At 48.3% G+C, this 27,638-nt stretch overlaps 1 protein-coding gene across 2 annotated transcripts in view; it reads right to left on the reverse strand.

The window, feature by feature from the left end:
• PRKCA (protein kinase C alpha) overlaps positions 1-27,638 on the reverse strand; it is a 398,747-nt gene that overhangs the window by 58,051 nt on the left and 313,058 nt on the right. For both annotated transcript variants that reach the window (XR_013552221.2, XM_078438248.2), the window contains exon 9: positions 370-507. Coding sequence is in view for 1 of the 2 variants with exons in the window: in XM_078438248.2 (XP_078294374.1) it covers positions 370-507 (138 nt within the window). In the remaining variant the exon portion in view is untranslated. The remainder of the gene's footprint in view (positions 1-369; positions 508-27,638) is intronic.

Genomic DNA, 27,638 nt, shown 5'->3' on the forward strand with positions numbered 1-27,638 from the left:
TAAAGGGAGGGGAGAGGCAGAGAGAGAGAGAGAAGCAGAGAGAATCCCAGGCAGGTTCCACACTGTCACTGCAGAGCCTGATGCAGGGCTTGTACTCATGAACCATTAGATCGCGACCTGAGCTGAAGTTGGATGTTTACCCGACTGAGTCACCTAGGCGCTCCCTCTCTGTAGAATTTTGGATACATTTGTTTTTAAAGACATTAAGCGGGGGTGGGGGTGGGCAGGGGACATCTAAGAAACAGGTACAGAGACCAGGGAAATCTCGACGGCTGTTCTAGAAACCTCAGGGGGCCCAGGATGAATCCCAGCATTCTCTGCAAAAGCCTCCCCCACCCCGCCCCCCACCCCAGACAACTGCCCTCTCACCTTTCCAAAACTCCCCTTCCCCAGCACCATGAGGAAATTGAAGTCTGTGAGTTTCACTCTGTCAAGGTTGTTGGAAGGTTGTCTCCTGTCTTCTGAAGGAGTGATGACTTTGTTACCAGCAGGGCCGAGCTTCGCTTTCTAAACAACAAGCACACACACACACACACACAGGTGAAAACAATGGGTCACTGTTTTTCCCCCCAGGAAAAAGAATGCATTTAAGGAAGCTTGATGTGAGGTGGGAGGTGGGATGGGGGCAAGAAAAGAAATCACAGGGTGATGAAATATCCATTCAAAATTCAGTGGCTATATACTTACCCTAAGGGCAACGTTTTCAAAGTAGCAAAAAAAAAAAAAAAAAAAAAAAAAAAAAAAAAAAAAAATTGCCCTTCCCTATTAAGAGACCACTCTTTACATAGATTACCCAAGAATCAAGTTGTGCGATTTTGCTGATCTTTGTTCTAGGGTGTAAAAGTCAACCTCTGGGGGACAAGTGCTTCACAATGGGTGAAGTAATAAAAGAAAGAAACTGTGCTCTGACACTTTTCTTATTTGTAGATTTTCCAATTTAAGATTCATCTGCATAAAGGCAACTTGTGCTCAAGGAAAAAAAGGAGGGTAGAGTCCCCTGGAGAGAAACCTCTTAACCGGCAAGCTGTGGGGATGATTTATTGCTACTTTAAAAGGCACAGTAAGAAGAACACAGGGTGTGTGTGTGTAAGTCAAGAGGAAAAGAAATGGTGATATGCTTGAGAACCTGGTTTCACACAAAACACACAGCACCCTTTGAACCTGAACGACCCTTGGCCGGTGACCTGGCAGTTACCAGAAGGAGTTTTTGTAAGCTAGACTCCTGCTACCCAAAGGTGCTGGAGAGACCTCACCCTCGTTACTCTGCCTAAGAGTTAGAGACTCAGGTCAAAGGTGGAGGAGAGACAGAGGGCTCAGTAGAAAAGGACAGGCTCATGGGAATCACATGGGAAGGTCTCCACAGTCAGCAAAGAAGCCTGTGGAGAATCTCCCGACAGACTCTGCATGTGGAACACCTGCCTGATGGTGAGAGAACCAGTCTCTGAACATGTCAGCTGCTGAAAAGGCCGGGGTCCTGCGGTTTGGCTGAACAGCCAAAGCCACAGCCCTGAGCCCAAGGGCAAAGACTGTCATTCTGCCTACATTCTTAAGGATAAGGTGCACTGCCCCTCCCCCGCCCCCCCCCTCCCCCTCAGCCCCAGGGCAGCAGACCTATGTGCAGGTGCCAGGACATCACTCAGGTGACTACAAGAAGGTGCAGGACACCTGCAGGCATTCTGGGTTTTACTGTGTGACCAAAACACTGTCAGCATCAGTTCTGAGCTCTTGGAGGAGGGGAAGACAGGGGATCTGACATGTTTTCTTTAGCAGCAGAGAAGGCTCTCTGGGAACCACCCATATTCCCTCTTAGGGCAACAGCATCCCTTCATCCCACACTTACTGAGTACCTCGCATCAGGCCCTGTGGAAGAGGTTGTGCGTTAGTGGAATGAGCCCCGGCCGTCTCTGGGCCCCCAGGCCTCAACACAGTGCTTGGCACAGGGTGTGCAACTCTACACTCTGGCTGAATGAGGAAATGAAGCGTGAATGTATCCATCAGATACTGTCAGGGGATGCTTTTCCTTGATAAAAATAACACGTTTGTATAGGGATCAAACCTCATGGCTTGAGTGTATATGCTTGGATGGGTTGAGCACACCTGCTGAAGCAGAGACATTAAGACACAGGGGGAAAAGATGGCCCTAATTTTTTTGCTACCAGGCTGAAAGTATTTAATACAGCTGTACTACATACACCTCTATGCGGCCGTGCCTGGTGGGAAACGCACGTGAACCTGGGGGCTGGTGGATACACTGACACTCTTTAAAGACAAAACCTGATCTGCAGTGATACATAAATTGGCCTCCACTTTGACAGAGGATGGAAGGAATTTTTAGACAGACCTGTGAGAAAGAGCCCGGATGTAGCCGCTAGGGTTACATCAGGAGCCCCCTTCAACTGCAGGACCAGCCCTGTCCTTTGGAAGCTGGGGCGCAAGGGTGGTTCTAGGGGTCCCAAACAGACCAGTTCGACCACTCGCCGCTGACAAAATCCAAAGGCAGACAAATGAGTTGGAGGTGCAACAAGCAAGGAATTTATTGCAGTGAGGCCAGCACCAGGAAGACAGCGGACTAGCGTCCCAAAGGCTGTCTCCAAAGTGCTGAAAACACTTCCAGATTTGTGTAAGGAGAATGTGGGACAAAGGCCGGTGGGTACACACGGGTGGGCAGTGAAGGCCAAGTTGATCACTGTCTTGGGGTCAATCGCGCGGGGTCTTGCTGGCTCAGGGCAGTCCTGATTGCTTGAGAGAGGGCAGTTTCGGTCCCCATCATGGGATGCTTTGCCCGCAGGGCCTGAGTTAAGAGAGAAGCTGGAAAGAAGAACTTAGTCAATTAGAAAGTACCGACTGAGGTCAACAGGGAGGTAGCTGATGTCCTCTTTCACTCCTAACATCTGCCCCAGGAACGATTCCAAAGTTGATAAGCTCTGTGGTGTGTGTCAAAGTTCGAAATGAACAATTGGGAAGTTTGAGAAGAGAATACCAACTCAGCTACTCTATTCTGTTCTTCTGATTTATAAAAAAGAAAAGTTATCAGGAAGAGGCACAAAGAGATTAATTTTATTCTGTCATTTTATTCGTGATAAACTGTGAAAAGATCCCCATACAATAGACTCAAGTCTCTGAGGTGCTTGAAACCATTGAAGGACGTCTTCACCCAGGTGAGGCTGTGGTTGAGCTGGTGCTGCCCGGGGGCCGCCCGGCTTCCACCTGAAGCGTGGGGGGTTCTAACCAGAGGTTCCAGACTCAGGCGATTTCCTAGAGCCCCTGCTCCTTCCTCCTTTGATGCTTCAGCACCACGGACAGTGGTGACTTCCAAAACAGACACTAGGCTTTTGACACACTGCCCTCCCTGTGGGCCATAACTGAGCAAAGCCCCTGAGTTTTGTCCTATGGCCTTAACCCAGTTATAGGGACAAGATTTTCCCCAAGGGGATGTAAATGCGATAAAAGCGTTTCTGCATCCGAGTACTTCTCAACCCAACTGCAAGGGGATCTTAGACCCTGCTCAGAAGTCAATCTGTGAGGTCTGGGGGACGCAGACGGCATCTCCTGCTGCCAGGAGGTGAGGCCGGATGGAGGAAGGACCCCAGTTTCTTGCCCTGCCAGGGCAGATTCCCTTCTTGTGTTTCTCTAGCCAGAAGCAGAGCTGGGTGCCACGTGGCTGGTGGAGCAGAGGGCTGGTTTGGAAGGAGACGGGCCAGGCTCTGCCACACCGACCGTGTTCACCATAGGAGGGCTGGCTAGAAAGTGGCCTGACCCACAGGGCGACATGGATTTCTCCCCAGCTCCCGGCGGCCCTGAGATAGAAGCTGCCAACCAGAGTGACGTGTCTTCCACATTTCCCCTCCGGAACAGGCTTCTGGAGTCATTTCCACACGGCCCCCTGCACGCCCGGCTGCCGGATGGCATGGAGCCGTCTCCAATATGGACCTTTCAAAGCCAGCCCTTCTAAGGCAGGCAATTCCACAAGATCGAAAGCTCAGTGGTCTGGGCCTGACTTTGGCAAGCCCCTCTCTCAGCCTGGGTCTAATTGATAGCACAGCTGGAGGAGGCAGCCGGTGGTGACCCTGGTAGCTGTACAGCTGCGGGCTGGTGGGGAGGCCAGAGGGCAGGGAAGGCAGAGGATCCCCAGGAGGGTGGGCTACACAGCCTCAACCTCCAGTCCACTCTCAGGCAGCCTCTGCCTCCAGATGTCCATCCTTCGCCACTCCCCACCCCCTCATGCTGTGGGAGTGCAGTCTGCCTGCCCCAGACTGTCCTGCCATGTCCCCACCCCTTCCCAGGCTGACATCTGCCCTCCTGCAAGGCCTCCGCGTGCTTGTCCTCTCTTCAAGGCCTCCCGCTATTTTCCCTCACAGTGCCCTGCTCTCCACAGCTCGTACGGCAACGTGTAAATACTTACAGGGCATTTGTTTAACGCCTCTCCCAGTAACACTTTACAGCTAACTTATCAGCAGGTCGTGCCAAATCTACCTGCAGATTCTGTCCAGAATCTGGCGTCTTCTCAGGGTGTCCTTCGCCACCTCTCTGTTGAGGGGGCCTCACTTTTAGTAACCCCACTTTAGTGACCTCCCTTTCTGGACATTCCCCGGAGGGATCCTGTCCTGCTTCCCTGGCTTCCCATCTAATGGGACAGAAAGAGGCCAAGTTGTCACAGTGGATGAGGCGGAGACGCTTGGCTGTCAGCTCTCTGACCTCGCTCCCATGGCTCCCTTGGCGGCTCTGTTCCAACCACACTGGCCTCCAGTCTTTGGCCGCCCTTCCCATAGCGGCCTCGCTACCTTGTTCGTCCACAAAATCCAGCTCAATATCACCTCTCCAACTTTTTGATGCCTCCTCCCCTCCTGGGATTTCCAACCTATGTCAGACTTTGTCTATGACCGGCCCACCTCCCCGGAGCTTTTGGCTATGCACCCCCGCGCGCATCTGAGGCTCCTGTTTGGGCCATGCCTGCGGAACAAGCTGGACATTCCCATGTTGGTGCCCCAGGAGGTCGTGGCCTCCTTAGGTCGTCTCCCTAGCACTCCAGTGGGACTGCGCTCCAGTGTGTCTACTGAGGTACCACCTGGATAACTAACATACCCTTGGCTGGACTTTCTCTCTTCCCTGGGTCACATCCCTACTTCCCTCCCTGCCCCCTAGGACTCTTGGAATCCCTTCCCAAATGGGCTCCTTGCTCTCAAAACTCTGTGGCAGAGTTGACTTCTGAGGAACCTAAAGAAACACATGTACCTTTTTGGAGGATTTACTGGTCTTTCTCACTAGACTTTGAGGCCCTGGAAGGCAGGGGGTCATCTTATTCATCTTTGTATCTTTAGGGCCAAGCACCGCACTGGGCACGTAACTGCACATTCACTGAATATCTCATTCATTCATTCATTCATTCATTCAAAAACATACGTCTTCACTAAGCCCTACAAACAGAATTTGAAGAGGCCAAACCACGAACGGTATAGCCAGCCAGATGCCTAACGTGAATGCAGAAAAGCAGCTGTTCCCAAGTATGTCATTTCAGAGAGTTGCCCCTGGACACTGAGCACCGTGCATTTGGATGTTCACATATGGAACTTCTTCCCTCAAGCAATCACTGGTCATTCTGGGACAGCCTCAGACAGGGGCTATGAGGGCACCCCTGCCTTTAGGGAGCTCAGCCACACAGTGACCCTCCCCAGGAGCCACGCTAGGCAAGTTAGCTGGGCCAGCCGGCTGAAACCATTCCCTTGGAGGCTTCTCTGAGGGGACATTCCTCTAATGGAAGCTCTGTCTGCACTAGACCTAGCTGGAACCTGCCTGAAGACCACCAATGAGCCTCTGGGCGATTTCTCTCTTTGAGCTTTTGAATGGGTCGTCTGGCAACTGGGCTCCGAGCAGGAGGAAGAGATCTGCCCTTCTCAGCTTGCTTGCGTATTGTTGACACAACACCGGTTGTCATGAACGTAATTCAGGCTTCACCAGGAGTGCAAAGAAAACCAATATATGTCTAGGGATAAATCTGAAGCCAATAGCCTAACCGTAGAGATTTCAGCAAACCCGAGGAGGCCTCAGAATAAGCATGCTGACATCCTTCGCTCAGCAATGCAAACATGCCCTGTGCGGCCAGACGCCCCACTGGGGTACGCGAGCAAACAGGAATTCGCACCCGGAGATGAGAAGCAGAGTGTCTCCTGAATACTGGAATCCAGAGGAGAGAGGAGAGCATCCACTGGGGCTGGAGACTGAAAGCACATACGAGGCCACTGGTAATGTTCCTTGCTGATAAATCCCAAATCTTGACTTCTCTCTCAGGACACATTTTGATTAGGCTCATGGGTCCTTGTGTGTGAATTTAGCACATTCCACCATTTATTCCACAAATATCTGTGTGTCTGTCATGACTCACACATGGGGTCAGATGCTGGGAAACCAGATCGATACGAAGTAGCCTCTCCTCTGAAGGACATGCAGTGCAAAGGCACTGTGGTCTGTGCCCCTGTAATTCAGGGTGTGGTTTGTGGATCAGCTACGCTGGCACAACCAGAAGGCTTGGCAGAAATGCAGATTCCTGGGCCCCACTCCAGGCCTACTGAATCAGAACATGCATTTTGAACAAGACCGTCATGTGATTCCTGTGCAAGTTTCAGATGTGCTAGTCTAAGATCATTGGAATGTTCCTCCAAGTTCAAAGTCCCCTCAGGGTCCCTGTGACCCTTTCCACCTTCCACAATCTTCAATTACCATACAAAATCAATGGCAAATTCTGGGAAGAGCCCCAGACTCTGACTGCAAAGAGTTGAGATCAAGTGTTGGCTTTATTCATTTTTGCTGTGTGACTCTGGGCAGACTGTACTGCCTGAGTATCAGACTGCTCATCTGTAATACAGCCGTACTAAGACCCCCGTATACCTGAGCTACACTGGAGGTGCAACGAAGAATCCTTTGCAAAAGCCCCCAGCACAGAGCTCCACACCACAACCTTCTTTCCTTTGCCCCAGGGAAGGAGACGCGGCCCTTCGCCCAGCCTCCTGGCCTGCACCTGCTCCCTGACTACAGACTGAAGGCCTCTGTGAACAGCCGTGGGTCACCTGGGTCAGGGATCTGCCTGGCTGACTCATGGTCCCGAAACACCGTGACCTATGGATATGCGTCAAGGCCGCAGACAGGCTCTGCAGGGGCTCAGGACCTGTGGGCAGGCCGCAGCAGGTCCCTTGGGACTTCCACGCTCCCGTGCCCTCCTGGTGGGGTAGGAGAGGAACTGGGTCTCAGCTCCAGCTACTCCCCAATTTCTGGAGCATCTTCTGGAACACCCCCAGGGGCTAGGACCATGCAGGAAAGGACCCTGACTTAGTACATGACACAGAATGTTTTAAAGGGGAAGTAAGACCGGAAATGATGACACACGGTGTTTGTAAAGAGAATACAGGGACTTCAACTACTGAAGCTTTAGCATGCTCTTTTTAAAATTAGACTAAAATGCAGCATGGTTTATTGGTTATGATTAAGCAATGCAGAATCCAGGACTGTAGGTTCCTTAGCACATCAGCAGGTCAAGTCCAGGCTCATGCTGCTATGTGGACCGCCAGGTGTGAGAACGGGCGACGTGCTCTCCCCCATGGGAACGTTTCTTAGTAACTGACACGCACCTCATTTTACCCCATGGGCACATTCCCCAAAAGTCCTAGCAGTCTGCAACCATTGAAGGGGTTCACCAATTTAAAGGACTCCTAGGCGAGTTTCTGTAAAGCACATCATACAGGGAGAATCTGAGTCCCTCAAACGAATATTCTCGCAGGGTGGGGTCAAAGTGCGTGTGTGCGTTAAATACCTGTGCCTGAGGGGCGGTCGTGTGTGTTGTCAAAAGCTCTACACGTGTAGGTTGTTATTGGTGGGGGCGGGGAGGAGTTTCAAGTGAAAACTGAGAGTGGATATGGGCAAACTATGGCACCGGGAGTTCATGAAGGATTGGACTGTGGTAGATGTTAGCTCTCTACTATCACGTTGGGCCATTTGCCGCTGCTGAGATGTGATGATCTGACCTACAGTGATGCCAATTCCAAACGCTTTAACACAAGACCATAGATGGTCTGCAATTTGTGAATTTTGTATAATGATTATACACTAGCTTTGGTGTGTGGGAAGACAGACAGAACATTAAGACACGGAAAAGTGTAGAGTCCTACATTGCCAACCCCCAATACAACAGCACCCTGGCTAGCAATTCTTCTAGGGGTGCTATCTTATCCTCAGTAGGAATCCAAGCCCAAAGGTTCTTCTGTAGTAAGGAAGCAGAGAGGAAACCGTAATTCCAAGTCCCTTGGCAGGTCCACTGTAGGGGAAACCATAATTCCAAGTCCCTTGATAGGTCCACTGTATAATCATGGAGACTTTGGGTAACCCTCCAAAGTTTACTGTAATGCTTTCCGTTTTGTTTTAAATGTGCACACTTGTACCGATCTTGTGAACGTGTCTTCAATAATATTGTATCTCTTGGCATAACAGAAAGCATGGTTTTGATGACTGTCTTTATCAAAGATGTTTGCAAAGCAGAGAGAGAGGAATCTGACAACAGCAGGTTCTACTTCTAAGGTTCCAGGGGCAGACAGTCCAACAACGACCAACTGTAGGAGCAAATGAAGAATGGGGATTTCTTCTACTTATTTATTTTTGTTTACAACAAAAACGTCCTGTGTTCAGGGCTTATCTGAACAATTCTGACAATCTAAGACTGATGGTGTTTTGGTGGTGCTCCATAAACACAAGTATCTGTGCCCTACATAACCAAGAACCTTGGCCCAGCATCTTAGCCCTAGGATAACATATTCACCTGCACCCAGTGCCGTGTTTGTTAGATTGAGCGGTTTCGGGAGAAGAAAAACACAAAGGAACTGAAGGCATTTTCAATGATCCCACGAACGGAATACGGCCGGTGTGTTTCTAACAAGCCATGAGTCATGACATCTACTCTGTAATCGGGCAACAGGCTAAAGATGATGTGCTACAGTCTCCTGGGTAACACAGTTGGAGTAAATAAAATGCTTGCTATTCTCTGGCTAAATGATCTTTCATCTTCTGGAACATGCCAGGCATGCTTACCACCCGAGGGCCTTTGTACTTTCTGCTCAGTCAGGTGATGCTTTACCGCTGAGGCTTCGACACGGCCCCCCACCCTCTCCTTCCTGTGGCATGGATTCCCTCATGGTCCTCTCACTACCTAGCATATGTTTCTTCTCCCTCCACCGGAAGGGACCTTATCTGTTCTGCTCACTGATGGATCCCCAGGGCCTGAGAGAGCGCCGGGCACGGTGCTCCTCACATACCTTTACAATGAGTGGACGGATGTGGACCCTGCGGGAGACGGTGATTTTGAACGCAATATTTTTTAAGAGGCAGAGTTACTGCTTTTTAAATAATTTCTATGACAATGCTGCTTCTTGTTAGAATAGTAGCACTGGATCATTTTAGAAAATTTCACAGGCACGGGTACGTGAAAACAAAAAAAAAGACACCTTAAAATAGCCATACCCAGAGATCATCACTGTTAACATTTTGGTATGCATTCTTCTAATTCTCTTCATGTTTTCTTCTTTTGACGTCTACAGAATTACATCGCTGGCAACCCGCTTTACGCCTTCGTGTGCTGTAAACGTCTTACATAATAAGTACTCGTCCACCACATGGTTTTACTGACTGCGTAATACTCCACTGTCTGGCTCCACCTCAGTGTACTTAGCCCTTCCCCTATTGCTGGACAGCTATGTTGTTTCCAATTTTCAGTAACACCCAGAGGAACAACTTTATAGTCCAAATCTCTATGCACGAAGTCCAAATAGTCCAGATCTCTATCCGGGCTCCCTAGGATAGATTTCTGACATGGGATGGCCGGGTCAAGAGGTACATTGCAAAAGCTGATGCCCAATGCCACACATTTGAACCTGACCATGAAGTGTCAGAGAGAATGGAAGTAAACCCAGAGAGTCAAGGCAACCCGATTCCTGAAGACAGGGTCTTGGTTTCTTTTAGGACGTGTGTCTGATTTTGTGGCTGAAATACCTGTTTGTCCTTTTTTCTTGTTTTTTTTTTTGACCCCCCCCCCCCAGCCCCCCACGGCCTTCAGATTCAGTAAGCCAGCCTGAAACTACAATCTGGAGGCGCGGGGTCAGGCGATTCCTTCTGTACAGGTATGTCAACACCTGCCGACCGGAGTTTCCTCCTGGAGTCGGGGTCACAGGCGAACAGCAAATCACAGGTGAGCGTCATTCATTCTGCCGGCAGCTGCGGGGAGCTCCTCAGAACCAGAGACTGTCAGCCGCAGAAGTGTCCTTGGGAAGGTCTGATCTGCCTTTGGTGCAGGTAAAGGCACTGGGGCCTAGAGAGTGAACTCCACTACCCGTGGCCACTGCGCCGAGCCGTGGTGGTACTGGAGGAAGACGTCAAGGATGCTAGCCTTCCTCTATAGTGGCCCTTGGAACAGGACCCTATGCCACCTGGCAGAGAACCACTCCCCTGTGCTAAGAGTTGCCTCATCTGGGATGCAATGTTTTACCAACGGCACAAGGGTGACAGAGCGCTCAGCATTTGGAAGGAAGTTGGAGAGAAGCTAACCTGAGACACCCATGTTACGGACTGCGGACGAGGCACCTGGGACCTGGTGGGCTAAGTGATGTGTCTAAATCAGTTCCCCTCCCTGAGCTCTGATCTCTGAATTCGGTGGTCACCCTCCTATATCAAGGGTGGGCAAATGTCTTCCGTAAAGGGACGGATAATGAGTCTCTTCGGCTTTGCCAGTCAACTGTTCTGTTTTAACAACCCGATTCTGCCATTGTGGCGTGAAAGCTACGCGGATGGATGAATGAGCGAGGCTGTGTTCCAACGAAATCTCATTTGCAGGAACAGGCAGCAGCCGGAATCTGGGCTGTTTGGGCTGTAGTTTGCCAACCTTTGCCCTATATCCCTGTAGTGAGATTCAAACAGAACGTCTGTATCTCCTTGCTAGCCCGTCGGAATGGCAACAATTAAGAACCTCAAATGCACCTGAATGATTCACTCTTCCACGATGCCTGATGTGCTCACCGGGACAGGAACAAGTTGTTTTGCTGCCAAACGACGTGGTGAGTGAAGTACTTAGTCGGCAGAGCAGAAATTTAGGGGAAACCACATTAAGTCCTTTTCTTAAGAAGAAACATTTTTATGGACACATCCACTTAGGCTGCTGCCAGTGCTGAAACGAATTCACAGGAAGCCAGCAGGCCTGTTGTCATGGCAACCGAGCCTAGCATAAGGAGGAATGTGGGGCCCGTGACATATTAGCGCTCTGCCCAAGGTGGGGAAACACAGAGCACTTGGTTCTTCTTGGTGTACTGAATATCACACGCCCCTAGAGTCTTGCTGTGTTGTTTCCTTTTCCGCCAACCTAGTGTTCCCCCATTTCCCATATCAGTCTGCTAACTGCTGAGGCTGACTGCTGCACGGTTATCAGGCTGGAGTATTACCGTGTGTCTCACCTGATACACAGATGCTGGGAAGGTTGCTGCCCTTAGTCCTCCCCAGGCGCTAAGATTCCAGACTTCAGGGAGGGTCCCAGGACCAAAAACTTCCCCTAAATTTTACCCTTTGCAAAAAAAGATGGTCTCTCACCAGGGGGTGATGGCAGACATTTGTCTGATGCCTTTGGGAAGGCATGATGGGAGTGGATGTGGCCGTGGCACGGTACCGATAGAGCATTTTCGGCACCTGGTACTTCTTAGAAACCTGTAATCCTTCTCCTGCCCGGAATGTTCCCCTTTGGGGTTAATACTGCACTGGCTTTATGAGTCAGCTCTGGTGGGGTCAGGAGCCACGTGAACTCCTGGAAGCTATCAAAGTAAATGGTTTTCCGGACTGTCAGCAAGGCTGCTTAGAAGTGGGGACTTCTCTGCTGCTAAGAAAGTGGGGTGGATAGGAATGGGCTGGGGCTCACACAGGTCAGAACAGACCCCAGGAGTCACTCAGACCCAGAGAAAGCCTGGACTCCTGGCTTTCCTGGCACCTTGTCATTCCATAAAACTGAGGAACAACGGGGGACATAAAGTGATGATGCCGTCTTCACATCCATCCAAGAGTAAAGAGATACAGTCACAAGTTCCTAACTAAGGTGTGCAACTTTCCCTGGAGTCTTTTATTTGCAAGTCTTGACTGCCCTCTTGTGGTGTTGCTTTTCTGGAGCGACTGCGTTTCGACTGGGATCTTTTAGTAGAAATAGGCCTAAGGTTCCCTGGTCTGGCCTACAGAGGTAAAACTCCTACGAATGCTCAAATGAGACACCGATCGGATCTTCCCAGTTAGACCTTTGTAGGAGAGGACTCAAATCTCCAGCGTCAGAGCTGGGCCTCTGCGAGAGGCCCGTGGTCTGTGCACCGATGCCAGAAGTGTGTTTTAGAGTCTGTGCATGCTTCATTTCTAGAAAACAACATGTCGACAGTTCTAGACCTAGGATTCTTGAATCTTCTCCTCTGAGCCCAGATTTTGCAAGAAGCAGGGAAAAGGAGGCAGGGAGGGCTGTGAGGGAACGGGGGAGTGGCCCCGGGGAGCCTCTGTGTTTATCTTAAAGGTAGAAACACAGAACAATCTAGGAAATAATAAGAAATGATGATAGGCACAGGAGCGCAGAATTCAATAAAAAAAGCCCACTGGGGAAAATTCAGTTGGAGCTAAATGATCAGAGAATAGCAGCTCCTGAAATCAACTGAAGAAATAAAACACCAAAAACCCACAACCAAGCCATAACTGGCAATAAAGTCCACCTCCCTAGGGAAAGTTCCAGACACTTCCCTCCGCCGCTGTCCAGCTGCTGCCGTAGAGGGTGAGCAGGACTGGGCATCTAGTGAACAAGGCCCAACCCCACCTCCTCAGTCAACACAAACAAAATGATCCTTTCCCCAATACTAGATATGTTTGCTTGCTCATTTTTTTTTTTTTTTTTATCACAAAATGTCTCTGACAGCAGTAAGCATTTTGAAAGTGGAGCCGACTGCAATTAAATTTAGCACAACGTTTCCGTGACCATTGATTTCACCCTGTCTTCACTGAGAGTTTTAAGACCGCACCGGTTTTTAAAAACGAGGGACCTGATTATAGCTCAGTGGGACACCTGCTTCCCAGGCTAGCCACAGCTGCGCTGTCTGGGCTGCTCTCTGGGCCCCCTGGGGACACTGGCTGACAGGGAAGCTTGGGGACGCAAAAGGTGAGGAGCCTGTCCACCAGATGTGGACTGCAATACCAGTTACGGCACTGTTGACTTCTCTGAGGCCTCGGTTTCTTCATCTGTAAAATGGACTGGACATCCCCACCTCCTCCTGTGTGGGGAGCCCTCGCTTCCTATAGTGAAAGGGGCATAATCGGAGTTCAGTAGCTGCTGCCAGGCCAGAAGAGAGATTCCTCCCATGCACAGCAAGCAGAGAGGGGCACAGATGAAGGAAAGGACATACACGGGGAGGGGGATCCCCACTGCCCTAGGGGGACGTGGCCAAGCAGTCCACGCGTGTTTGCTTTAAGAGCTGGTCTGCAGGGCAGGAAGGGCCTTTGAGGAGGAGCTTTGGGGAGGGTGTGTGTGTGGCTCAGAACGGGGGGGGGGGGGGGGTTGGGGGGGGGTGGGAAGGGGGGTGTTCCCTGCCTGGAAGTGGGTGGGGATCTTGAGTCCATAAGCTGGGGAGAGCTAGTAGAACTCAAATTCTTTCAGTTACTGTGATCCCACCGGTACCTACAGGCTGCTGGGGCCCAGGGAAATGTGGGCTACAAAAGGGACACCCCCAGTAAGAAATGAGACCATGGCTGCTTCTCCCAGCTCCAGCCACCAGTTTCCGTGCAAATCTGGCTGCCCACCCACGGCCGCTGGTGACGGTGGTGGGTCCTGCCTGCCTGCTTCTTCCCGGCGTGTCCACACAGAGGAATGGTCCCCGGGGAGCCGGTGGTGGGCTGATTACTGACAAGTCTATTCTCAGAAAGAGCCACTAGGTGAAGATTAGTTCACGCACAAGCAAGCGGTACCACCCTGCGAGCAGGTGTGAGCGATGACACCCCGTTTTCACTGCCTGCATCGGGGCACATTTCCGACAGGCAGGTGACATTCTCTTTCTCAGATAGCACGATCTGTGCTTCTTGTCCTGAGACCCATAACAAAAGGCACAGGAAACAAGACGTGTGCATGGACGTAAAGCATGTGGGATAAGAGGCACTGCCGACACCTCCCAACACCGCTCTTCAGTGAACTCAGGACGGTCTCACTCGGTTGCTGCGTGTGGGGGGCCGGGGGGGTGCTAGCCTCTAGTGCACAGCCGGGTCTCCCCACCCAGGGCCCGTGGGTGGTTCAGAAAACACGACAAAGGGTTTGTTTTAGCTTGGTGATGGCTTCTCAGAAAACAGCCATGCTTCCTTCCGTCTGGGAAGACCTCTGGTTCGGAACACCTGGGCCTGGGAAGAGGGAGGATGCTTAGGGTAACAGCAGCGGCAATGCTGTTCTCACCTTTTAGATTTCCTCATTCGGTCCTCCCAACAGTCCTAGGAAACTGGTGCTTTTATCATCCCCGTTTTAGAGATGGAGAAACTGAGGCAAGAGAGATAAGCTAAGTGGCCCAAGGCGGTGGAGCTGGGATTTGAACCCCCAGGTAGCCCGGAGCTTAACCACTACATTGCTGCTTCCCTGCAGTGATACGGTGGGAGCCGTGCTGCCCAGCAGGTGGGGGCTGGGGATGGCAGTCCTTCTGAAGATGGGGACAGCCACTCACTGCGAAGGAGCCATGGTTTACCTGCCAGGAGGGAGATCCAGAGAAGTGAAGGCTCCCCCCTAATTTTCCTTCTTTGTCCTCTCCTTTCATTTCCCTTTCAGCCACATCTGAGTTTTGCACCGGCACCCGGCTTTTCCTGCACGTTGTGAAATACAGCCCAGCCCCATCATATGTATTTCTCCGTAGAACAACATAGTCTCCAAACTAATAACAAAGAACATCACGTCACATAGGCAAGAGACACCTGGGTCACAGGAAGGACCTGACTCTGAGTCCCCAAGTGTGAATTTACTTCATCAGGGTAAGGTGTCCTTTGAAGTAACAGGTCATAAGATGACAGGTGATTTGTCTGTTTCTACATAGGAACTGTCTCCACGTCCTGGAATGATCAAGAGGTGTTGGCTCACTCTGAGGGTGCAGGCGGGATGTTTTCACTCTGGGAGAGGAAATCACTGGGTGGCTCGGGGTGTTCAGGTGTGGCCGACTTCTAAAGACGTTCCTCCAACGTGAACACACGGCATTGTGTGACAGCGTTTTAAACGTTTTAAAAGGCAAACAGGAGGGCAGCGACAAGAGCAACGAATCTTGACAGATGCGAGCTTTCACACACGATAGTCACCACACTGTGTAAGACTCATTAAACCTCAAAGAATATGTTTTTTGTCCCGATTTTCAATAACTCTGGGTCACTAATCTCTTATGGCCCCCCAGGGGACACATCTCTAGTGTCCAGATACAGGCTCTACAGAGAGAAACTTGAAAAACATGACTTATTAGAGGTTTCCTTTAGTACAGTGTTTTAAAAAGGAGTATTATATGTTGATTCTAGCTTAGGATCGGGTGTGGGATTTCTCCCTTGCGAATTATTCACCCAAGCATCTGAATGTTTAGATTTTCCAGGTGGTTCCAATACGGATATGCTGGAACAGTCCAGAGTGGATTTCAATTATTAACAAAGGCAATACGTTGAAAACACAGCTGGTACCCGGCTCTAACCAGCTCCCCAAAAGAGAGTGGTGTTGTCAGAAATGATTACAGACAAGATTTCTGAAATCATTTACATGCAAGTTGCAAAGTTCCATTTGATAGTTTGGGGAGAGAATGGTTGATTAGGTCATGACCACGGAGTTGGAAAAAAAAAATGAAAAAAATGAAAAAAAGAAATGAAATTATAGTGAGTAGTATTAAGCCAGGCATTCAGAACATCAGAAAAATCTGATGATTTCAGCCCATGATATATTACACTACATCTTCCATATATAAACACGCACATGTAGTGTAAGTACACCATATTGCTTGCATGCTTATGTAGATGTGGGTCTACAGAAAATTGCAAATGAGTCTTAACATGTGCTTGGAAATATATACTAACAGAAGGAAAAGGGAAATGTGCTGTCAATTTAAAGATGCACTCTTTCTGTTCATTTGATGCTTTTTAAATTTTACAGACGGGAATTTATCTTTAATCACGGAGAGGAGGTTTCAAGATAACCTTGGTATAATCTTCAATGAACCTAATCTGAAGAGTGGGGAGGGCTCGTATCGTATGTGGGCGATGTGCGAGGAACGTTTTTCCTCACTGGAGGGCCGTGGCCATCGGGACGGGAGCATACGAGCTAGGACACAAGTAAGCATAAGGTTCAAGCCACCAGAACATACAGTGCATCCTTAAGAGTGGAGAGCACGGCCGGGGGCTCAGGCTTCGCAGCCACAAAAACCAGGGCGGATGTTTTTGTGGAAGGGAAGGTGGAAAAGGACCGAGCGGAGGGAGAACTACCTTCAAGAAGCGGACATAACATCCCTGTAAGAGACAGGAGAAGAAGAAAAACTGCTAGGTTAGTAGGGGAAATGCTACACACACAGGAAAACAATTAGCACGAGAAAAATAAAGACTGAGTACGAGACACCATAGGCTCCACGTACAACGCACACAGAGCGCGTGGGGCAGAGACAGCCCAGGACGTGGCGTGAGGGTCCAGGACAGAAGGAGGAGAACCTTCAGGCGGGCACTGCTCTGGGTCCCTGGCAGCTGCGGGTTTGATTTGGCCCTTGGAGGGGTGGGAACTAACACCGTCTTGTCGTATGAGACAATGGAAGGACTTGGGTCAAACCACATGGATCCAAGGCCCATCTCTCTCCTCCTTGTGGCTTTTATGTGGCCAGGCATGACATCATGTCAGACGGCTCCACTACAGTCATGGACGCTTCTTCGGCTTTTGGCTGATCCATATGATGGAGTAATGGGGTCTCTGGTTTGTCAAGTGTCTGAGGCAGCACACAGCTAGTTAAACCCAAGGATTTAACACAAGGGTTGCCGCTCTTCACTAAATCAGAGTCAAGCCAAACCCACTTACCATGAAAACTATCACCGATAGAACTAATTTTTTTTTTTTTTCCCCTTGATGATTCAGAAGACTGTTCGGTACCTTGAAGAGCCCAAGGTTAACTGGTGAAACAGGCTGGGCAGCTGGTTAACCACGTTCTGGTTGACCGAATGCCATTGGTAACGAGGTTTTGGTACTTCTTTTCATCTTTCAATTTCTGTCTTTAGAAAAGCCCACCATGACTGGATAACTTTAGTTTCTCAAGTACTCATGTGAGAAAAGTAAACTCAAACCATTTTAACAGAAAACTTCATATGAGGAGTCATGAGATTAATCCTACAAATTCATACAGAGTGTGAGTCTGCTTCCGGGAGAAAATGTGAGAAAGAGGCTGGTTTTCTGAACCTCAATCCCACAGCCTGAAAGGGTCACCAAATCCATGAACAGAGAGGCGATCAGAGACAGACAGATGACACTTTGTGCCCAGAAGGCTTTGTCTACTAAAATAGGAAGCTGGTCAAATATGACTTTTACACCTCTTTGGGCAGGTATGGATAGATTAGCTTCGGTTACATCTTATAATTACGGGCACTTTAAATCTGTAATCACGTATCTATTTATAATTGTTCTCAAAACAGACCGTTTTATTCCAATCCCAAAAGCTCTATTTTAGGCCAGAGATCTTAATCCACATCAAGACTAAAGGAAACTAACAATAGCAACAAAAACATCCTTATCGAAATGGTGGTGGTGTTTCCAAGAACCTTGGAGGGAATTTAATCGGGCATTTCTATCTCTCCTGCACCTTTCTGAAAGAGTTGCCTGATCTTTGCTTGAATACCTGGAGGTACAGAGGACTCCACGTTGGCCGAGATGCCCTGAATAGTATGCCTTCAGAAGGGTCCTACCTCCAGATCCCATCTGTAATAGGTCACCTTCTGCAAGGAGACAAAAATCCCCCAGCAGACACACTCTGATCCTGTGACAGGCAGCCTCACAGTCCTCCCGCAATCACTAGGCCGTTGTTCTGAGACTCCACGGGACCTAGAGAGACCCCTAAGCCATTTCACGCTTGGAACATGACAAACGAACCCAAATCTTTTTTGGGGGGAAAAAAAAGTCAAAGAAAGGCTTATGAAGTGAATCAGCCGGACTCCCACAGCCCCTCTCGCTCCACACATCTAGGAGCACTCTGAGGGGACACATGCTGGATGCCTGGGTGTCGGACGGGTGATGAGGAAGCAAAACGCCGCTGGGCAAAGCGGAGACGGTGCCTGTCTGAGAGCTGCCTAAAAGTCTACTCCCTGGGTGTCAATAATGGCCACGACAGACACGCAGTTCATGGAGCTCCTGAGCCACAGCCCTGTCTCCATCAGCTCCCTAGACACACGGGCTCAGACACCCTCCCCTGGGCTGTCAACAAAAGCCGAATGGCTCCTGACGTTTAGATTCTGAAGCACTTGCAAGCAGGGCTTGAGGCTCTCACTCTGGAGACCTGAAGGTGACAAGTCTTACAGGTGTCTCCAGCACAAGGAAACCTCAGATGGGTTTGAAAGGCTTGAGACTCATGTAAATGAGGGTAGGCTTTGGAAAGCTTGAGATGGAGGGGAGGGGAAGGGAGGGTCTTTTCAAGGGAAAGCAAGTTCCAAGGTGCGTGTGAGGGCAGGACATGTGCGTGAAGGGGGTGGGAGCGTGGTGTCACGGGGAGGGCGACGGAGAAGAGTCAGGGGCTCTGGGTCCTGCTAAAGACCAGCTCGGCGAAGTCCCTTCTGTGCTTTTGTTTTCTCATCAAAAAAGATAATTTTAAACACCTCTGCCACTTGTAATATTCTCTTACTGCATTACAAACGTTTTCTGTAAAGGACCAGGCAGCATGTGTTTTAGGCTTTATAGACCCTTCAACGTCTACTGCAGGGACACATTCCTGCCCTTGCAGCATGAAAGCAGCCACTGCCAACGAAGGAATGAACGTGGTTGTGTTAACAGACTCTGTGGACACTGAAATATGAATTCCACCTAGTTTTCAGGTGTTGCAAATTTTAAGCTTAAAAAGTCACTTAAAATATTAAAACCATGCATGGGCCAGACACCAGCAGGTGGGTGGGTGCGATGCCTGTCCCACTTAATTAGGATGCTGGGTATAATGGAGTCTGGCCTCGTCACCTCCACAGCCAGTGGAGAATATAAGCTTGTTCACTCACTCGTCAACAGGTCACATCCTCTCCAAAGGGCATTTTTCAAATCTTAAAGGGGATAGGAACGACCTGGCGATCTTGTGAAAATCAGATTCTGACTCAGTTAAAAGTCCAGGATGGGACCTGAGCCTCTGCGCTTTTAACAAGCTCCCAGATGCCGCTGGTCCCCGTACCACACTTGGAGCCGTGGGGATCTGGGGAGCACCAGAGTGGTCGCCGCTTTCTTTTCCAGGATTACCCAGGGAGTTCAGAATCCTTGGGACTGACCTCTCTAGGTCCCCAATTCTAATTCTTCATAGGACTCGTTCCTTGGGAAAAACAGCGAACAGCATTATGTATGGATAGGTCACACTTATTCTAGGCTTTCCTCTTTTAAGGGGCCTTAGCTTCTTCTTTGGTGCTTAGGCTAAAACCATAGGGACCCGGGTCAGTGCTTGGGGGCCCCACGTTAGTGCCCCGTGTCTGTGTTAGTGCCAAGAGACGCTGGCTCGATCTTCCTACCTTCCAGTTCCTGCCCTGCTAATCTCCTGTGGGTACCGGGGCCTGGTTTCACGTGGAGAGCTGCCTCTAACATTTCGTATTAGGCTTGCCCTGTTTATTGAACCAGCAATATCCATCCATAAGGCCAACCCCATAGCTACAAACACAAGGCTTTTTGGGTCATTTCAGGAATCCGTTAGGGTGGAACAGACAATTGGAATGTACAATCTTTTTCTGGTTTCCCAGCAAAGTCATTTCCGTAAGAGAAATTAAGCTGAAAGCATGTTGCCAATGCTATGATATAAATGGATTTGCCCTCCCTTACAGACTAATCACAAATTCTCTGCAGTTGCTTTTGGAAGCTTTCTTGGAGTCTGCTAAGTTGAGCGGTTGAGTTAACCTCTGTTGACAATGATCTAATGAATGCGTGAAAATGATTTCCAACGCTAAACCTTGCCTCATTTCAGTTTAAGGTTTGTTTCTAAGACAGAGCTGAACTACAAAGATTAAAATATCCTTCAAGTGATGTGCATTTTATAGACTTTTCCCCCTTAACGTTGCACAGTTCAGAAATTAGTTAATTAAGCTACTTAAGGACCAAAATTAAAAAAAAAAAAAAAAGCAGAATCTATATTGGGGCACATAGATTTTCTGTTTTGTGTCCAAAAGGTCACTGGAAAGTACTCAGGTTTCCATAGTAACAGTAGCAGGCCCGATCAAATCAGCAAATAGCTACAATTTATCTGAGGGTCTCCAATGAACTATTTTCTTTTTTCTCATCCACAGAAGAACATCCTGAATTAGATAAAGTCTTCAAAGACAATGGAGGCTTTCGGAAAATCCAATTTCAGCAACAGTAAACAGGAAAATGCTTGCTTGCTCTATCCGCATATAACCTGGCAACGGAGACTCATCTGTGTTGATTTAAATACTTTCACAGTAAGCGGATCATATTAATTTGTTAATCAGTAACGGATAATCTCGAAATGTTTCTCGGGAATAAATAAAAGGAGATACAATGTGTGATCTTAGGTCAATTTGTAGCGTCTTCAGGGGGATACTTCTTTCTAGTAGTTTCTGGACCTCTATCACTAACCCCATTCTAATGGAGCATGCTTGTCAATTTTATGTTGTCTGCTTCTGCTTTAGATCCTGATATGCTTCTGAATGGTCACAAAAACTGTGAAGGCACAGACATCAGTGAAGCCACTGCTAATCCTGCTTTAGATTCTGACCAATGGACATTTTGCAGAACCTAGTCAAACAAATAAAACACTCCAAATAAAACATTTCAGCCATGGAAAGTTGAGTGTCACCTTGTTTCCAAAATATGTTAAAATTAATGTGGCTCACAGGTTCAGAGCCCTTAGGTAACACTTTTAGGAAAGTCCAGGAGGTAAAGCATCTTTGTGACTAGAAGAGAGAGCCAGATTAGAACTCTGCTGACAGCTTTCCAACTGACCGGAGATTCTCCATAGATTTCGCTGACTTCTGGATCTACTATTAGAAACGTGTATCATCAAATTACTAGGTAACTCAAATATCACCTCAGCTTTGTTACATCCTTCTACTAATTATTTGGCCATGCCAAACAAACAAACAAACAAACAAACAAACAAACCCAAAACCAAAAAACAGCAAACAAAACTTATCTGGGCCCAGCAACATGCCCTGCATCTTGAGAGAATCTGGTTCTTTTGGATAGTGATGACTTATAAGCCCAGGAAAAATACATTAGAAAGTCACTGGTTTTGCATTTTAGTCCCCACCCCATAACGAACTGTTCTTTATTGAGAGGAATGTTCTAGACTAGCCCTAACAGAAATACCAGGTGAGGTACATATGTAAATTTAAGCTTCCTAGTCACCTCCCTCATTAAAAATTTAACCAACTAAAGCAACTGACCAACTAAACCAACTAATTTAACTAAAGCAACCAACCAACTAACCCGACTAATTTCAATAATATGTTTAATACTGATATATAAAAGTATATAATAAAATAGCAGATTTGTTAATTATATAGTTAACCCAACATACCCAAGATATTATTTCAGCATACAATCAATATACCGCTTATTATTGAGGTATTTTACACTCTCTTCTTTTTCAGGAGTCCTTGAAATCCAATGTGTACTTCATACACAGAGCACATCTCACCTCCGACTGGCCATATTTTCAGTGCTTGATGGGCACCTATGGCCAGTGGCTGCTGAATTAATCAGCACGGCCCTAGAGGATTTTCAAGGTATGGGAAAATGCAGCTATTTACTCCTTGAAATTTAAGATTCTGTGATTGTTATTTTTAAATTTCTAAAAAGTGTTTATTTATTTGAGAGAGAGAGAGAGAGAGAGAGAGAGAGAAAGTGTGAGCAAGGGGAGGGGCAGACTGAGGGGGAGAGAGAATCTCAAGCAGGCTCCGCACGGTCAGCACACAGCCCGGCCCCATGAACCGCGAGATCATGACCTGAGCTGAGATCAAGAGCCGGACACTTAACTGACTGAGCCACCCAGGCGCCCCGGGGTTATGTGATTATCTAGCTGACGATGCGCTCAAACCGGCAGAGATGAATAAGCTTGGTTCCTATGGGCTGGCCTGATTCCATGGGCAGAAGAACGTCTCGTGTTCCTTGACCACCTGAAGATAAAGTCTGTACAGATGAGGAGTGAGGTGACGGTCTGTAATTGGGGAGAATGAGAGTTATTCTAAGGGTGTCAATGTGAGGTCCTGGGCAGAGCACAGAGGATGCACGGACAGGGGTCAGGCCGAGGGTGGCACTGGCCAAGCTGCCAATCGGGGAAGCATTCAAGTTCAAACAACCCTGAAATGCTGCCTGTGAGCCACGCCCATGGGAAACTGAGCCAAAGCAGCGACGGGCTGGGAAGCCTGCCGCTGAGGGTATCACGAGAGAACTGGAGTTAAGTTTCAGGCTCTAGAAAGCAGTGAATGTGGGGACAATCAATCTACTGGTTCTCAGGAATGACTCCTTGACAAAACTTCTCAAATGCTCTTGCCTCTCTGTAGCACCTCTTTGCACATACAAGTATAGTGTCAGAGTTTGTAAGTTTTCATAAATGTAAGTAAAAAAAACAAACCTGAGTCTCTTTTATATAATCAGCCATAACGAATGCAAAAAAAGGAAAAAAAAAAGTCCTAGCTAACATTTATTGAGCGCTTACTATATGCCCGGGACTAGGCTAAGCAACTTACACAAATGAGCTGAATGGATCGCCACAGCAATGCTATGCAGTAGGTACTATTACTGCCTCCATTTCACAGATTAAAGATCGGAGAATTCAAGCATCTTATTCACGGCTACTGCTAGGAAGCAGTACAGCAAGGATGTGGAGCCATGACTATTCCAAACTGTATCCTCTTTCTAGAACACCATGCTGAAACGCAGAGTAACTGGCCCAAGTTCACGCGACCGGGATGTAGACAAGCCAGGATTTGAACCCCGGCAGCCTAACTCCCCGGCTGAGGCTCCCACCTCGGTGCAGGACCCCCTCTCAAAGGCAAGTGGTCTTAGGGCTCAGCACGGAAACCGCCTGGAGCTTAGCGGTCACTCTCTGGGCTCACTGCCGTTGTCATCTCTGTCCCCATCAGCATCCCACCTGCTGCTCCCAGGAAGGGACAGGATGGCAGCTGGTAGTCAAGACCTCGCCCCAAGAGCCACTGCCGTACCTCACACCTGGTCATGAATTTCTCTTCAGAGAACTCTGCAAGCGTTTCTCTAGGGAGAGCGCACCCGCATTTCAGGCGACACGGCAAGTTCAATACATTCGGCTTGTCCTCTTGAACCCTGACACTCCAGAGGGCTATCTGTGCTGGATCATTCGCCAGCTCTCTAATGGGACACAGCTTTCCATTATTTTCTGACAACAGGAATACTCCACGGCAGACAAAGCCCAAAGTGCATTGCTTCTTAACCATCTTAATTCTGCTATGAATGTGTCTGTTTTGCTTTTTAACTTCCGTTTTTTCCTATTAGATTTGAACTTTCCCTGGAGTTCCTACTCCAGCAGTGGGTGGCAAGTACAGAACGAGGTGCTTCGAGCTTCTCATCTTGTTCTACTTTAATTATCTGGAACAAAATGGTGAGAACAGCAAAATGCCTCGACAATCGGGCCAGGAGAGAACGGTGCAGTCTCCTTTAAGGAAAGCTGCTGGACTTTTTTTTTACAGCAGAAATCTCCAATAACTGTAAACACGATGTGGGAGAGACAAGCAACCCCCCTGGTAAAAATGAGTTCATTTCAAGTCCATCTGTAGTGGCAAGTCCTCAAAATACAAATTGGAGGTAGTGGCTGTGGTCCTGGAGCAAAATGGGAGAAGTCGGCTTTTATTTTGTTAAATACTGAACTATGAAATGGGAAGAAGCAGGGAGTGGTTTCCATCTCCTGAGCCTGTGCTCAGGTGCTGTTGGCCCGGGGGGGGGGGGGGGGGGGGGAGGGGACCGGGTCCAGGGCTCGGGCCATCAGCCTTACTGCTTCATTTCTCTATGAGGAGCCAAGACTAGGGAAGAAGGTCTTGGTTAGAAAGAAACTGCCCCAAGGGCGAGGGGCCAAGCCTTGGCAGGAAGACTCTGCATCAGAGATGGGGATGTGGGGCGGGAATAAGACCCGGGCCACAGGCGGCTGGCTTCAGAGGAAGGGCCGGAGAGTGGTTGCACAGCACACGTCTCCTTTTCTCCTCCCCCAAACGTTCTCCCTGGTTCTTGATTCTAGGACAACCCCAACGCTGGAGGCAGACGTGGCCCAAAGGGCTCAGGAGAAGAGTCAACGAGACTAATAAACACAGCACAAAAATGCCCAAGCTCACTAATGACCTCGGAGACGGACCGAGGACAAGAAAGTCCCCTGGAAAGGTTTTAAAATGAAAAGATGTGGTCAGAAGTTACTCTCCTTCCAGGTGGGAAGCTGAATGCCGCGCAGAACTCCCGAGGCATGGCTCAAGAGGAGAATGATTCAGATCCCAGATTTTGTAAAAGATCAAAACAGCAACATGACAGCGACAGAAACGCTGGACTTTGCATGAGAACGCAATCACTAATAAACCAACTGTGCAATTTCTGTCTTTATCTGGATGAACAGTTAGCTGCTGCTGTGCTTACGATGATACTTGGGTTCCGAAGAGGGGTGGTTCGTGTCAAGCATCTTTCAAATGGGCCCTTTTGCGTCTTGGCTCAGGGCCCGATACCAAATTATCGTACTGAGAAATGTCAGTGCACACAGACCCCTCGGCGTCAGACTCCACCTACTCCCCCGACAACTCCCCTGAAACCCCGTTTCGTCCAGAGATCACCTGACCTATAGTTACACAAAGTTCCCAATTTACACACACATCATGTTCTGGAAATCCATCGAAATGTAAATGAAGACGTTATTTTCCCCATAAAATTGACGTTATGAATGGTGGTAAAGTTCTCATCAATATGTCCCTACTTCATAATATGGCTGGAGCACAGGACACAGACCTTGCCAACCATTTAGAACACAATTTCAATATCAAAATTAATTTTTTTTTTTTAGGGATGCTCCAGAAGTTAAAAAAAAAAAAAAAAAAGAAAGCACCCTCCCTACTTTCTGCAATGACACATGTTGAGGGATGATGATAAAACACTTGTATAAAAAGTATACTTTTAGGACGTTTCTACTGACAACCTAATTTGATCTTTAAAACAAGTACTATTATTATAATAAAATTAGTATAATTTATAATAAAATTAGTATAATAAAATTAGTATAATTAGTATAATATTAGTATAATAAAATACTATTATTATTATTCTCATTTATACTGAAGGGCACACCCAGGGAAGTCACATGGTTAATAACTGGCAGAACCAGGAGTTGATTCTAACACAGAGTCCAGGGGTTAGTGAACTATGGCTCATGGACCAGATCTGGTCTGTCACCTGTTTTTACAAAGAGTGTTTTAATAGAACACAACCATGCCCTTTGTTGACATCCTTTCTGTGGCTGCTTTCGTGGCACAAAGGCAGAGTATGGTGCTTGAGACAGAGACCCTGAGGCCCGCAAAGCCTAAAATATTTACAGTGACCCTTTGCAGGAAGTCTGCTGAGCGAGGGCTAAGCCAGCCTCTGGACCACCTGTAAGGGAAGGCAGACCCTCTCTCCAACGCTGGCCTTGAGCCTCATCGCAGGGAGTGGGGACCCAGAAGCGGGAGGAAGGAACCATAATCCTGGATCCGCTCTATAGTGAGAGGAGGTCCTGGAGAATCCCTGAGCAGCACAGGGGGTTCTAATATGCTTATTTCTCTATAAGCTCCCTGCTTCAGTCCCAAAACCTGACGCAGGGCCCAAAGGTACGGAGATAAGCCCCACAGACAGGAGGCACTGTTTGTTCTACTCATTGCTGGAAACTTATTATTGAACAAATGAACAGATATATAACTTGTGTTTGTGAATCAGGAACTATGTGTACTTTATTTGAAGACAAACATAGATCAGCTTAAAGACCCACAGATATACTTTCCATAAACACTGGGGCCAAGGTTCTGGCTTGTTTTGACTTTCGGGCAGATAAACTGCTTGAGGGGGACAATGTGTTACAGAATCAGGTCATTTCCAACCATCTTGGGATTTCTTTGGCTCCTAAAAGCTTTCCCCACTTATCATTCTGTTAGCCAGAATTCTAGAATCAGCGATACATTAAAAACATTTCCCCCCACGTTACCGGATAAATACTAATGCGGTGGTAGAACTGTAAATGCTCATTTGTTTGGGTTTTTCCTCCATCAGATTGGATGGCTTTTGGTTTTTGGAAGAGGATTTGAAAACCACACGTAGTTAACTCTTTCCAGAAAACAGAGCTGGTCATGGAAAGACTCACCCTGCGGACTCGATGGTACACAATGCCACTGAGTCCTGCCGATTCCTGAAAGGATTAGTCATCATGCTGTCTTTTCCCCAGTCATGATTCACCACTGAACTTCAAATTAAACATTTCAGCTGAATCATACTGTTACCAGAGGGTGGCAAAGTATCTCGTATCTCTGAAAGAGCGGGTGGAGGAGAAAAGGATTCAGATGCTGGAAAGCCAGTCAGGATGGCAAGTACGTGGAGAGACACGTACAAAGAAGGGAGTCTGCAGACGCCAGGAAGCAGTCATACCATGGCTGGGGGTGGAGAGGGAGGAAGTGGGGTGGGCATTAGAGGAAGTTCCCCAAATTGCACTTGGTGCAGGTGGCACCCCGCTTGGGAATGCTGGCTGTCACCTAGAACTGCTCAAATGTGGACACGGCCCTTCTGCCTTGGCACGCGGCTTCCCAACAGCTGGATCCGGGGGAAATATTGCCAGTTTCACACTGACAGACCTCAACAGAACACCGTTACACGATAACTCCTGTCTGAAATCAGATCCGGATATTGTTTTTAAAATACAACACAACAGTTGGTTGAGGGTCCGACGTCGGTTGAGGTCATGATCTCGCGGTTCGTGAGTTCGAGCCCCGCGTCAGGCTCTGCGCTGACGGCTCGGAGCTTGGAGCCTGCTTCGGATCCTGTGTCTCCCTCTCTCTCTGCCCCTCCCCCCTGGCTCGTGCTCTGTCTCTCTTCTCTCTCAAAAACAAATATAATATTTTGTTATAATTATATAATTTTATATAATTTTATAAACTATAAGTATCTTAAAAATACAACACAACAGTTGTCATAAAATTCTCAGCATCTTCTTGACACTGCTATCGAGTGGCTTTACTGCCTGGTCGCCTGCAACTCTCAGTAAAACGAGCTCATGCAATTCCAGTGAAGTCTAAGGAAGCTGAGAGATGTTTAAAGAAGAAGCCAGAACGCAGCTCACATGGGTGCTCTGGGCACAGAAGTCTGTAAGCTGGATGGCAGAGGCTCTGGCCCTCTGTTGCACTTGGCCTTGGGCTCGCAG

Source organism: Panthera onca, chromosome E1 (assembly GCF_046562875.1).
Source record: "Panthera onca isolate mPanOnc1 chromosome E1, mPanOnc1 haplotype 2, whole genome shotgun sequence".
Lineage (NCBI taxonomy): Eukaryota > Metazoa > Chordata > Mammalia > Carnivora > Felidae > Panthera > Panthera onca.